The 13,177-nt window shown below is 41.5% G+C and overlaps 1 protein-coding gene across 3 annotated transcripts in view; it reads left to right on the top strand.

Moving 5' to 3' along the window:
- Positions 1-2,216, top strand: part of syt7a (synaptotagmin VIIa) — a 75,477-nt gene extending 73,261 nt beyond the window's left edge. For all 3 annotated transcript variants that reach the window (XM_032524214.1, XM_032524215.1, XM_032524213.1), the window contains 2 exons: positions 126-325; positions 1,047-2,216. In XM_032524214.1, coding sequence (XP_032380105.1) covers positions 126-325; positions 1,047-1,151 — 305 coding nt within the window. In that variant the 3' untranslated portion in view covers positions 1,152-2,216. The remainder of the gene's footprint in view (positions 1-125; positions 326-1,046) is intronic.
- The last annotated feature ends 10,961 nt before the right edge of the window (positions 2,217-13,177 follow it).

Genomic DNA, 13,177 nt, shown 5'->3' on the forward strand with positions numbered 1-13,177 from the left:
TGTCTCCCTGCTGCCTTCCATGACTTTAAAATGGTAATTGCAAACTTGACTCTAAAATTCACCTTTCAAGGCCATCTTCATACTTGCTCTCATGGAAACTGCTGTTCTCTGCATCCACATTGCAGATCCATATGTTAAGGTGTGGCTGATGCACAAGGACAAGCGTGTAGAGAAGAAGAAGACAGTGACGATGAAGCGCTGTCTGAACCCCATCTTCAACGAGTCCTTCCCCTTTGACGTGCCCGCCCATGTGCTGAGGGAGACCACCATCATCATCACTGTCATGGACAAAGACAGGCTCAGCCGCAACGACGTTATCGGCAAGGTAACACATCAGTGAGGTGAAACGTCCCGAAGCAACAGTACCTATAAACTTTGATTCTCTCTCTGATCAGTGGCCAATACATTTAGCAATTAGCAAAACATACTGCAGGCCCATTAATCTTGTCATAGTGCAAGCATTTTCCTCTGTTTTGAAGTAATAGTATCATATTTACACATTTGTTTTAAGTTTGATGAGAGGATTGATACGACTTTCATGTCTTGCAATTATATACAGTATAAGGATACAGCCAGCGGACGGTTAGCTTAGCTTAGCATAAAGACTGAAATCAGGTGTAGATGGCTAGCATGGCTCTGGTCTGGCTCTAGCAGTTGCCAGGCAACCAGCGCACACTCCAGGGAGTTACAGCCAAGAAACAGGCTTCATTGATTAAGGTTTCAACGTCAAAATATGTTTTGAAATCTATAAGTGTTGTAGCCTGTGAGAGAACTAAGACCAGTCTTCTTCCTTTATTTCATTACCTTTCAACTCATCACTGCTCTCCAGCAGTGTTGCTGCTTCCTCTCATGTACCACATGCCAAATATTGCGCAAACATTGTGGCTCTTTACAAAAAAGCTGCTATCATGTCTTAAAAAGGCAAACAACAACGTAATTAACATGTTTGAATGACAAAAGGCCATTACATTAACAGAGAGTTTAGCCAGCAATGTTACGTACGCTTATTATTTATAGTCTACATTATCCTTCTCTCCCTTACTCAGATCTACCTATCGTGGAAGAGTGGACCAGCGGAGGTGAAACACTGGAAAGACATGCTCGCTCGGCCGCGTACCAACGTCGCCCAGTGGCATGCTCTCAAGGCCTGATCGCACTGCCCAGTTTCCTCCCATCTCTTACTCCCCCTCCCCCAATCCCGTCCTTATGCACAAGACTGACTTGCTGCCAGGCTGCGAAACACGGGTACAATTAGCCATCTGCTCTCTTATACCTTTAAACTCTTTTCTTTCAAAATCTCTATTCCTTTCCAAATCTTTTCACTTCTTCTGTTCCCTCTTCTTCATGAAGCTGTTTCTTAGTTTCTGTATTTCACCACTTTGCCAATGGTCCCCCTGTTTCTGACTGTCTGTATGTCTGTCTGTACTTATGCACTTTTCCTGTGGAAGTCCGATGTTCAGTTTTTGTTGACCCCTTGGTTCTGAACTGCACTGCAGCCCCTGACCCATTTAAGGTGCCAGTCCCGTCGGATCACAGAGAATCTTAAGAAACGGTTTAATTTCATATAATCCTATTGAATGACTATTCCAGGTACACAAAACAGTATGTACAATATGTACGTATACCTATTAATACATTAGGAAAATAGATTGGCAGATCTCCCCCTATACCAACTACTAATATACGGTATGTTATCCATAGCCTGTCTGCTGTTTCCCATCTCTTCTGCTCTTCATTTGTCGCCTTGTCATCTGTCTCAAGTGTACAATATCCTCTCCCTATTTTCAGTCCCTTTTACTCAAAAGCGTTTTAATTTCATCTGCAGTTGTGGAAAGCAATCAATACTTGGTTTTTGATGAAACCAGCTGAACTCAAGATGGAATTGCTGATACTGTTGTCTTCTTTCTCCTCTTTTTTTTACTCTCTATGCTCTTCTTTATCTTATTTCTCTCCTTTTTCCTTATTGTTCCCTCTTTCTCTTACTCTGGCACAATATTAGTGTATCCAACCCTTTCTGGATCCCCCTCCCCCCCCCCCCCCCCCCGTCGTCTGTGTGCTGTGGGTGCTGTGCTGTAGCTCCAACAAAAATAGAGATTAAAAGTCTAAAAAATAAACGGAACTTTCCGAAACTGGGAAAGCGGGAACACAATAAACTTGGACCGCTCCGGATTTTTCCAGACAAAAATCCTTGACATGGAGAGAGAAAAAAGAAGATGAAAAAAAAACAAATCCCCCAATGATACGATGATGTCATTTTCCACAGCATCACCAAGGAAACCAATTTCAAATCTTCCAAGTTTAAGATGAAAACAGAAGCAAAAAGTCTGCGCTGTTTGTGCACAAGCAATTGGTTGTGTGTACACACTTCTGTCTGTTTATTGATGCTATGAATTCTTTGTGCTGCCCTGTGCTGTTTTGTTGTACTGATGGAGGTCAATCTCCACCAGTTTTGACCTTATGGTGTGCTGCGTTAATGTGTGTGTGTGTGTGTGTGTGTGTGTGCGCGCGTGTGTGTGCGTGCGTGCGTGTCTGTGTCTGTGTGTGTGCATGTGTGTGTGTGTTCACAGGAGCAACACTATTTAAACAGCAGAAATCTTCTCTTTTCTCTTTCGCATCTTGCGCTCTTCTTGCTCTTCTTACTGCCATAGTTTCCCCCATCCTCCTTTACTGCCCTGCCTTCTGAACGAGGGCACAGGGGAGTTCTATCTGCACTTTTTGAAAATGTAATAACAATGATGATGACAGTTTTGATGATGATTATAGTACTGGTGAAAATTAAGGGAGAAGTATCTGAAAGTGTGAGCAGCAGTTTGGGAGAGGAGACGTCTGCTCTGTGATTTCAGGGTTTGGAGATGAAGTGGAGGAGACGGAGGATGGATGTAGGGCTCTCATCCTCCTTTATGTTCTTCTGTTTTTAGGGTGTGTGGTGTGTGTGTGTGTGTGTGTGTGTGTGTGTGTGTGTGTGTGTGTGTGTGTGTGTGTGTGTGTGTGCACGCACGGGTGTCACCTACCAGACTCCTGGTGGCAGGCTGCTAGTGTCTAAAATGTCGGGTGACAATCGAGAGATCAAGCTTGTCTGCTTGTCACACGGAGGCGGCCAACAACAGCGTTATTACACAATGTGTTGATCAACAGGGAGAGCAGAGTCAAAGCTATGACCAGGAGTCTTGATTCTCATGCATGAGTCTTAGATGCTATTAGTCGGTGCATATCTGGAAACAGTGAGACAGGTGTGCATTTTGGTTTTAACGCTGAAAGACAAATAAAATAACAAGGCCTTCTCTGAGTTTTTGTTGTTCTATGTATTGCAGACGGTGGGTGTGATATTAGATGATGGTCAGATCTGCCGCTGTGAGATACTGTAGAAGCAGATTAGATATGATCTCTTCCCTGAGTGCTTGAGAGCACCACAGAGTGTACTGGTAGCTATCCCACTTGTCAGGCATATTTAGTTCAGCTTGATATTTCTGTAACGTAAATAAAACCGTCACAAAGCAGTAACATGGATACTGCCAGCCATTAAAAGCTGCTCACACAGACATCTGTTTCTTAGTGTACACTCTACTGTAACTGTCTAGGTTTTCACATTCATGAAGTTCTGTGAAGCATAATCCTGTCAACTATTCGGGGTTTGTTTTTTTACTGGAACGTTTTTTATGTCTAATTGAGCATCCACCTTTCAAACATCTCATGTTTGACTGATTTAGCAAGTGTTGACTTTTGGTTTATTTCACGTCATTACATTTAGCTTATGTCATTCATGTCATGACCGTAATTTCATGTCATGACATTTGTGACAGTTACTGGATCTCATATTTGGATATGTTTTTAGTCTTGTTGCAAGGACAACCAGATGACCACACAATGAGCTGAGGTAAGGCCTGGGTATAAGGCACTGTGCTTGTACTGAGAATTTTCAGAACTTCTCTGCAGGGACTTCTCAGATCTTTGTGGAAATAAAGATCTTATTATTGCACGATTTGGTCTCCCTGAAGAATCTTTGATTCAACAAATTGGCCTTAGAAAATCCACAACAAAGCAAATATCAGTATAATTATCAGTTTGTTTTTTAGTTAAAGCATCACTGCTTTTGTTAATGCATCGTATGTAGTTTCTGCTAACTCTGGCCGCTTAAAATCCATGCCTAAAATACTGAGGGCCCTGCATTGGATTTTATTTCCTCTTATCATGCGATAACCCGATAGCATCTTTTACTTTTGGGCTTATTATGATTTAGGATAATGATAACCCTTTCCCCACAAGAAAGATTGTGTAATTGTAGTCTAATCTACACCAGGTTAGTCCTTGTCTCTCTAAAAGCCGGTCTTTGCAGCACACTGTGTGCTGTGAGTGTGTTCGGGACAGTGTGTTTCGTGTGAGACCCGTTGCTGGCTGCTGTGATGCACTGATCCAGTCCAGCACCCTTCAGAACAATTGGCCTGCCGTCGAACATGGCCCACTGTTTTGACAGCCAGTGCCTGCAGTGTCACAGCACATTACTATCCCATTAGGTGGTCAGAAAGGAGCAATATCTGCTTTCTTGGACCTAGGGGACTTACTATTTGCAGAGGTAATACTCGCTAAGAATAAAACAAAACTACAGAGCACTCTTATTAGTAAGCATGGAGATGATGGACAGGAATATAGGCTTGTCTGTCGAAATGAGGAAAATGGTCAATAGTCGTTCACTGTGTAAAGCTGCAAAAACCAAACATAATTTAAATGTGCAGGTGATGAGTCAACACAATACCTCTGACATTTCCTTTCACCAAGATTACATTTAGCTCCAGGAGTGATAAATTGCGATTCTACAAAGGTTTGCAAAGCTTAGTCATCAGTGACCCTGTAAAATGGGGGATATGGCTTTATTTTTAGTAACATGAGGCACAGTGTGATGTTGCTTATCCTTGAAGGTAGGCTGGAGAGCTGCAGGAATTTAAAACTTCCTGAGTGCTTTTCAATACAGACTTCCTAAATGTGAATCCAATGCACAATAACTTCAATGGGACGGTCATCAAACACTTAGGCAAAGGCTGGATGATACTGAGCTTAATAGAATAGTGAAATGCTTTTTATATTGTTGAATTAGCCATTGTGTTTAGTAGGCATTGACTCTACTACTTCAATGCTGCTTATGTAAAAAATAAAAATAAATTATTTTATGTTTTTTTAATAGAGACCAAAAACAGAGTTAAAAGAGAGTGAATACTGGACTTTTATTAATCAAGTAGGGAGAAACATGACTCCAAATGAATGATAATGTTGCTCAGAAACTGCTGGATAGGCAAAATAAGCAACTGTCTGTTTATCTGAGATTCTGAGCAATGCAAGAAAATCTCAGAGCTGAACCAGGCAGACGCACCAGTTCAGACTCACCCTGGGTTGGGTTAATCAAGTCTACTGCTAATTTACAACACTAATAACCCCATGAATCAAATCCATACTTCACCGTTAACTGTCAAGCCACTAAACCTTTATGAAAATTAACACCTCTGCTGAAGTGTTACATTTCTTAACAATCATACTACACGGAATGTCTCTATCTCTCCCTCTCTCTCTCACTCTCTACATACACACAAACAACCAGTTATGGTGGTTGATGAACGCAGATAGGTGCTGATTAACTGGGCCGGGTGGGTGGCGCACTGCTATTACTCCATGAGGCTAATGTCTTATTTTCCCACATTTTCATTGTTATATTTTGTGATTACATTCTGAATCTGCCACGTTCTCTGTAAGGTAAATACAGTAGTACAATGTCTCCCTCTGATGAAGACCTAGCCTACACTGTAAGTCAGTAGTAGGCTATGCAGTGATGTTGCATGATCCTTCTGTAGGTAATTTGGGGTTTTGAAGAATTCTACAAGCAGCAATACCATAGGCCAAGCAATTGGCCATTCCAAACAGGCACATTTTCATTAGGCACTGTACCAGTTTGCATAAAATCAGGAAACGTCATGACGTATCAAGATGATAAAACAATGTGAAGTAGGTTTTTTGAGCTGTTGAACAGAACATTAGGCTAACAACGCTCTAGATATGCACTATTCATTCAGCAGGTATCTTATCATTTAACTTAATGTATCTACATTAAACGAGATTAAGTGACTATTGATGCTTATGGTCACAAAGTTAACCCTCTGAGCCCGAGAGACTCGTATGCAATTGTAATATTGCTCTTACTTTTATAAGCTATAATTTTAAAAGTTATGTTTGGAAACAGTTTATCACTGAGTATCAGCAACTTTTCACAAAATAACAAGGAGTCTCAAACATTATGTTGATGTTCTCTCATCGCCTGCAGTCAAACAGCACCATTAAAATGAATGGTAAGCTCAGAGCCAAACAGTATACATTTCCAAATCCCAGTTTTATTATACTGCCACCTGTCTCACACCTCTAAGCATTTTACGTTTTGTTTGCACCAACATTGTCAGCAACAACCTTCAACAATCCTGAGCTCATGAATAGGCTACAGCATGGCAGTGTTGCAGATGCTCCCAGTCAAGACTTTTTTTTTGTTTGTTTGTTTTTTCAGCCTAACTCCACTCAATGTTCAGCCTCAGCTCTGTCTTTCATCAGGGTTTCATTCCCTTATAAGGCCAACTGGTTGCTGGTGCAGGTGTGGATAATTACAGTTGATTACTGAGGTTTAATTTAGGAAGACAGACACAGCCAACACTGCTCACAACTTTGCCACTGAATTAAGGGTCTTACAACTGACTTTTTAGTTATGTTAAGTAGATTTTTAGATGTCTCTCTATTTAAATCTGGAGGGTGTTGGAACACTTTAATTTTAGTTTTTAGTTTTCCGCAAATCTAAGCACTGCCAATTTGTCATTTAGCTTCAAAACCTTGCTGTACAGAGCTGCTGGCTTTCTACAGCAGCGGGATATATTGATTTATCTCCTGAACTATCATCTTCTCTACAATTTTTATTTAGAGGATGGGTGTCCACCCCAAATTTATCATTGTCACCTGCAGCCTTTCCTTCTCTGTTTACTTTCTAAATAACTGAAAGCTTTATTGGCTAAAGTGGTCACACCTGTTTGCCAAGGGATTAGAAAGATATTCTTCAGAGTCTGATCATATTGTTTGTTCTTGTCATACTCTCGGCCCATTCCTTATTCTACGACGCCAGTTTTCCTTGATGTATATGGCTTACTTAAGATAAGGGTCAATGACTCACTCTGTTGGAAAGGTGCCTGCTTTGCTTTAGTTTGTGCAATATTAAATTAAAGGTACACTCTGTGTGTGTGTGTGTGTGTGTGTGTGTGTGCGCGTGCACATGTTAAAATCAGGCTGTAGTAATCTCATCCTAGAGGGACTGCAGTTGATGTTTATTTCTGCTGAATCATATTATGACGGCTGAGTCAGCCCAGAAGTCGTCTGGGTCACCTTTGTCTGTTAGTGTGTGAGTCTCGCCCTGCGCAGACAGACCTCCCCTCCCATAACTCACCCTTTCAATTGTTTTGAGCATCTGGTGAAAACCAATGTGACTTCTCCCAATCAGGGTTCAAGTAAGCATTATTTAAATGGTAACAAAATTAATATAAAAAACAATAAGTAATAATATCCTTTTTCTTTTTGTTCACATTTGACTGTTGGTCAGTGTGTGTATGTGTGTGCTGGTGTTCTTGTGTTGGATTTATTTCTTTCTAAAAATGTGATAAGAAAATCCTTCTGTTTTTGGAAACTTTATGTAAATAATGTTGATGGAATATGACATTTGTTGTATGCTGGGTTTTCATTTGTCACGTGAAACGATTAAGGGAAAACAATGATTTTGATGAGTAACAGTGGTGATGTTGATGATGCTGAAGCTGATTATACCTGCCCTTCTTGAATAAGGGCTTTTGATGTCCGCTGTATTTTTGTTGGAGATTTTGTGAGGTCGGAGCAAGAGAAACAAAGGGATGGAGTGATACCCAACACATCCCAGGCCCGCTGTAGCAACACTGCCACATACCTTTTACCCCTGGACACATTTCAGGAAAAAGGCTGAGCGATATGTGGCACAAATTGTAGCCTGTGTTATGTACGCTATTGTACATTTTTATTTAAAAAAAAAAAATCAAGCGCTCCTTGGCTATGTACGAAGACTGTTATGTTATGAAGACTGCTATGTAAGATTACCTCCCTGTAGAGTCAGTCTGCCCTGGTTGCTTGGCATCACATCTCACCTTGTCTGCTTATAGGCTTGGGGATTTACTGTAATGCCATTGTGTTAGATGGGATTGGCCCTGTACTGACACTGATGATGCCTTCCCCATTGAATTTGGAGTCATTATTGCTCTGCTGGAGGCCATATATGGGGATAGGCATGTATGGAGGAGGGAGTAGATTCTATGTGAAGGACGTACATCAATTGTCTGATCCTTTTTTAAGACAATTTACATGCTTGTGATTCAGCCTCTTATTGTGGGGTTAGACTCATTAAGCACAACTGCCATGAATTTGCCACATAATAAGCTTGTTTCCTGCTTAGTCAGATATTTGTTAGAACTCTCAAACTCCAGCAAGAATAACCCGGAATTAGTGCTATAAACTGCCAAATGGCAAACGTAGTGGAAATAAGTGAAGGAGAATAAGATTCCAAATGTCCATAATGTGCCCTGTGCCTTCTCAACAGACATATATTTAGCCCACTGCTGCATCCCAAAAAACTGCACAGGGCTGTAGTAATTTTCACTGCAGGTGTGTGTACACCTTCTTCCCTATTTTCCATATGCCAAAGCCTTATGTATCTGGCAGGGCCTGTGTACAGTGCCGGGACAGAGCTTATCAGTTTCGTATTACTTTTAGAACTGTCTCTGCCATAGACACGATATAGTACAGACGATACTCCCAGCAGCTGTCTGCAGGAAGGACAGTGGATACAGTCCTGCCTTCATTTGTAATACCATCCTTTAGAGGGGGTCCACGGGGAGTCTTAAATACACACACACACACACACACACACACACCACACACACCACACACACACACACACACACACACACACACACACACACACACACACAATTTGTTGTTTCTTGATGCACTGAAAATAAATTCTGACTTTTTTTCCCCTAATTCCAGATCCCTCAGAATACGTGTGTTTTTCTTTCCTCGCTGGTTGTATATAGACTTTGTGATTCGGTTAGAGCAGCCTGTAACCCCTGCCGTAATGTGGACTTTTTTAATCAGGTAGGTAATAAGCAATACACGTATTTAATCGAACGCCATACACTGAATTATTACTTACCAAGTGTGATGGTGACTCCTTTGCGTTACGGGATGTCCAGGGTAACACTCCTGTTTCTTCACCTCCTTTCTCAACTTGCCATGGCCCACCTCTTCAACAAAGAGTGCTCTGACTTAAAACACACAATTGTGATGTGTACAATCTAATTTAATGTATTTATTTATGTATTTTTGCCAACTTTGTATAGTGTATAAATATCTATAAATATATGAAAATGACAATACTGTTGTATAGATTTTAGCTGCCTGGTAAGGTTAATAGTATATACTTGGTAGACTTAAAGAAAAAGCATAGAGCTGTTCAAAAGCCAGTCAATGAGAAAATGCTTTCTGTAAAACCCAGTGCCACTGGCTCTTTTTATATCCTTGGTTTGGTTTCTGGTTTATTTTTTTATTATTGCCAGTGGGATCCAAAGTGTGTGTTGTTTATTCTTTACGTACGTTTGTTTGAAGATCGGTTTGTTTGTTGTTGTTTTTTTCTTGATGAGACACAGTGAGGTTCTGGCAGCCAGGAGAGTGCAGTGGAACGCAGACTTGGACCCGTGTGTGTGTGTGTGTGTGTGTGTGTGTGTGTGTGTGTGTGTGTGTGTGTGTGTGTGTGTGTGTGCGTGCGTGCGTGCGTGCATGTGTGTGTATGGTAATTGTGTGTCTGTCCGTGATAGTGCTAGTGCTCTCTGTGCAGTGCCTCCTTCCTCCCTCCCTCTCTGATGTAGTTTGTCATGTGAAGCAGTGTGTTAAGGTGCAGGATGACTGTTGGCTGAAGTTGGCAGATGCTCTTTCTCTCTCTCTCTCTCTCTCACTCTCTCTCTCTCCTCATACCCACTCTGTTTTTCATTACAACGCTTCATCTTATTTTTTCACCAAGTATAGATTTCCACTTCCTCTGCTCAATTGCTTATTTACTCTCCCATTCAGATGGCCATGCATGCACCACCACAGGCTAATTTCCCAGTAATCCATGCTTCCTCATCTATCTGTGATTCTTTGTCCATTAGCGGCTCTCATCCGTTACCTTCCACATTACCTTGTTTTTCCTACAGAGCTCTGTGGACCAGAGAATGATTTAGCACAAAAAAGAGCATCCTCATCCCTGGTCATACCTTCATGTTGCTTTCTTAAGTGTTGTACTTTTAGCCTCCTCTCTTTATAATCTCTGAGGAGAAGGGCAGCTGCCAGCCCAGCACGCAGAAACACAAAGCAGCCATATTCAGATTAAGCACAGACTTGTGAATCAAATCTATATTCCCCGTTTGTAGCAAGAGAAAGAACAGCCTTAAAGATTGGACCAACGACACACAAAAAAAGTAGTGGGATATGTGCATTTGTAGTGAACTATTATTACCTTCCCCACTCCAGATTTATTACTCAGTATTCTGATGTGTTGCTTGGTCGCTCTGTACATATCTGTGTAGTACTTCTGTTGATGTCTCTGTGTTAGGATAGTAATGGGTTCTTACTGGGCGGCCTCCACAGACATCTTCTCCCTTCAATCTTGTCTCATTTCCTCAAAAACTTCAAACATTCCATTCAAATCTAAAGTGAGCAACATTTGATGATCATGATTAGATTATGTATCCTGGAAATCCAGAGTTCTTGCGAGAGCACAATTTGAATTTGCTCAGTGACTTACTCTGGCATCGAGTAATGCTGCTCATTAACTATAATCTTGTAACCGAGCTGCACCAATTACATTGGTGTATCTGATAAAGGCGGGCCAGAGGCAAGCTAAACAGATGACAGCAGTTTAATCTACCAGTTAGATCCGCTGGTAGCTAAGCGTATGGGGCTCTGGTTACGTCACCCTGTGTGTTGTGGTGATTGGTCGTTGTGTTATCCAATTGCATGCAATGAGATTTTTAAATGCACGCTTGGTGCAGTCCCTCAAGATGGGCGACTTTCATTACTCCATGCCAGACCCTTAATCTTTCGGATTTGGGTCTGAATTTCTAGGCTATAGATTACAAAGGCTGGGAGTAAAAAACAGAGGGACTGAACCACAGACATTTCATCTGGAGCCATAATAACCAAGACGTCTTGTCTGTGTTCACGTCCCTTTGAGAACTGACAGCTCACTCAGCATAAATACCGTCACACTCGCCTCTGTGCTCCTCCAAAACCCACCTTCACTTCGCTGACCTTAACGGGCTGGGAGAGGTCAGCGGGTCATTGACTGGTTTGAGGAGCCACTGACCTCCGGGGTGGGGGGTGAGAAGGATGAGGTAGGTGAGGAGGTGGGAGAGCCCTGGGAGGCAACAGAGAGGCCTGTCCCTGTGGTCACATCCTGGGTCAGGAGGGACGGGAGAAGGGCGTCTCGAGGTCAAACCCAGTAGCACTTTGGTTTTGCGTTCCATGTTTTTTTGTTTTAGCCTCTCCTGTTTTTTGGCCGAGCAGACTGTGATCTTACTGGTTGTTTTTCTCGTTCTCCTCCACCCATCAGTGTTGCAGATTGTGTTGGGTGGACGGAGCCATGGAGCTGAGCTCTAATTTTGTTCCATATTAAAGAATCATTTTTACTACACCTGTACACAGATTAAATGGTCTTTCTTTATGTGTTTTGTTTTCTTTTAAGGTTATTTGGTGAGCGATAGCCGTTGACAAAGGAGATACACTAAATGGACAAAAGTGTGCATCTCATTCTAAAATCATGGGTGTTAACATGCTGCTATAGCTGAGTGCTTCTTAGCCATGTTTGTGGCGTGGCTCTAGGGATGCCACCACTTTGGTCCAAACGGCTTTATCTCAACAACTATGGATTGCAACTTTTGTACAGACATTCATGGTCCCCAGAGGATGAGTCTTACTGACCTCGGTGATCCCCTGACTTTTCTTTAGTTTCACCATGAGGTTTGAGTCTGACATTTTGGGTTTTGAACGAAATGTCTTTGTGTGGGTGGATTGCCATGACATTTGCTACAGATATTCAAGGTTCCTACAGGATAAATTCAAATAACTTTGTGATCCCTTAACTGCTCCTCACAGAGTCTCTACCCTGGCTGTTAAACTTCATTGGTTCCAGCTTCCTAAATGGGACTATTCCCTGTTTTTTTGGTCCTCTGTGTTATTAAACTTATTAAATTAGTAATTAGTGTCTTTGGGTTTTGAGCTGTTGGTAAAAAAAAAACAACCTAAGATTTAAAAAGGTCGGGGCGGCCTCTAACTCACCTGGTAGAGTGCACACCCCATGTAGGCTCAGTCTTTGCCAGTGGCGTGTATTCGAATCCGACCTGAGGCCATTCACTGCATGTCATCCTACCTCTCTCTCCCCCGTTTACTGTCTGTCTTCTGTTCTAAATAAAGGAAAATCCCTAAAAATATCTTTAAAACATATTTAAATTGGCCAACTTGGATGCACACTAAGATTGACGTAAAATACCATTATATGTTGTAACATTCAAATTTCCCTTAGTTGAAAGTAAGGCTTCAATTAAAGAAATGAAAGGACAAAAAACAGCCCCACAACTATATGTGGACAGGGTTGTCCACATACTTGTGGCCATGTGGTGTGTAGTCTGCTGTTTTCAATCATCTCAGACACACATGGACATACAGTGTACTTAAACTGCAATATAAATAATTATAAACTTACATCATTCCAATTTAACATGTTCCACCATTTGCTGATAGAGGCAGCAATTTGCAAAGATTATTTGCCTTTGAGCGCAATTAAAATGTATCGTGGAAAGCTTCTTCTCTGAACATCACATTAGTCAGCATGAAGGTAAATGAATCTCCCAGCTGCATGCTACACTCTGAGGGAATCTTTTATCCCTTTCACAGGATGACAGATTTCCTCATTAATTAGCTCTTGCTTTGTTTGTATGGTTTGTTTCACTTCTGACATCAACAGCTGTGTGTTTCAGCTTCAAACCATCTGACAGCATAAACATTCAAAGACATATCTTGCAACTTCAACATGATAGTGAAATTGAGT

This window comes from Etheostoma spectabile, chromosome 8 (genome assembly GCF_008692095.1).
Source record: "Etheostoma spectabile isolate EspeVRDwgs_2016 chromosome 8, UIUC_Espe_1.0, whole genome shotgun sequence".
Taxonomy (NCBI): domain Eukaryota; kingdom Metazoa; phylum Chordata; class Actinopteri; order Perciformes; family Percidae; genus Etheostoma; species Etheostoma spectabile.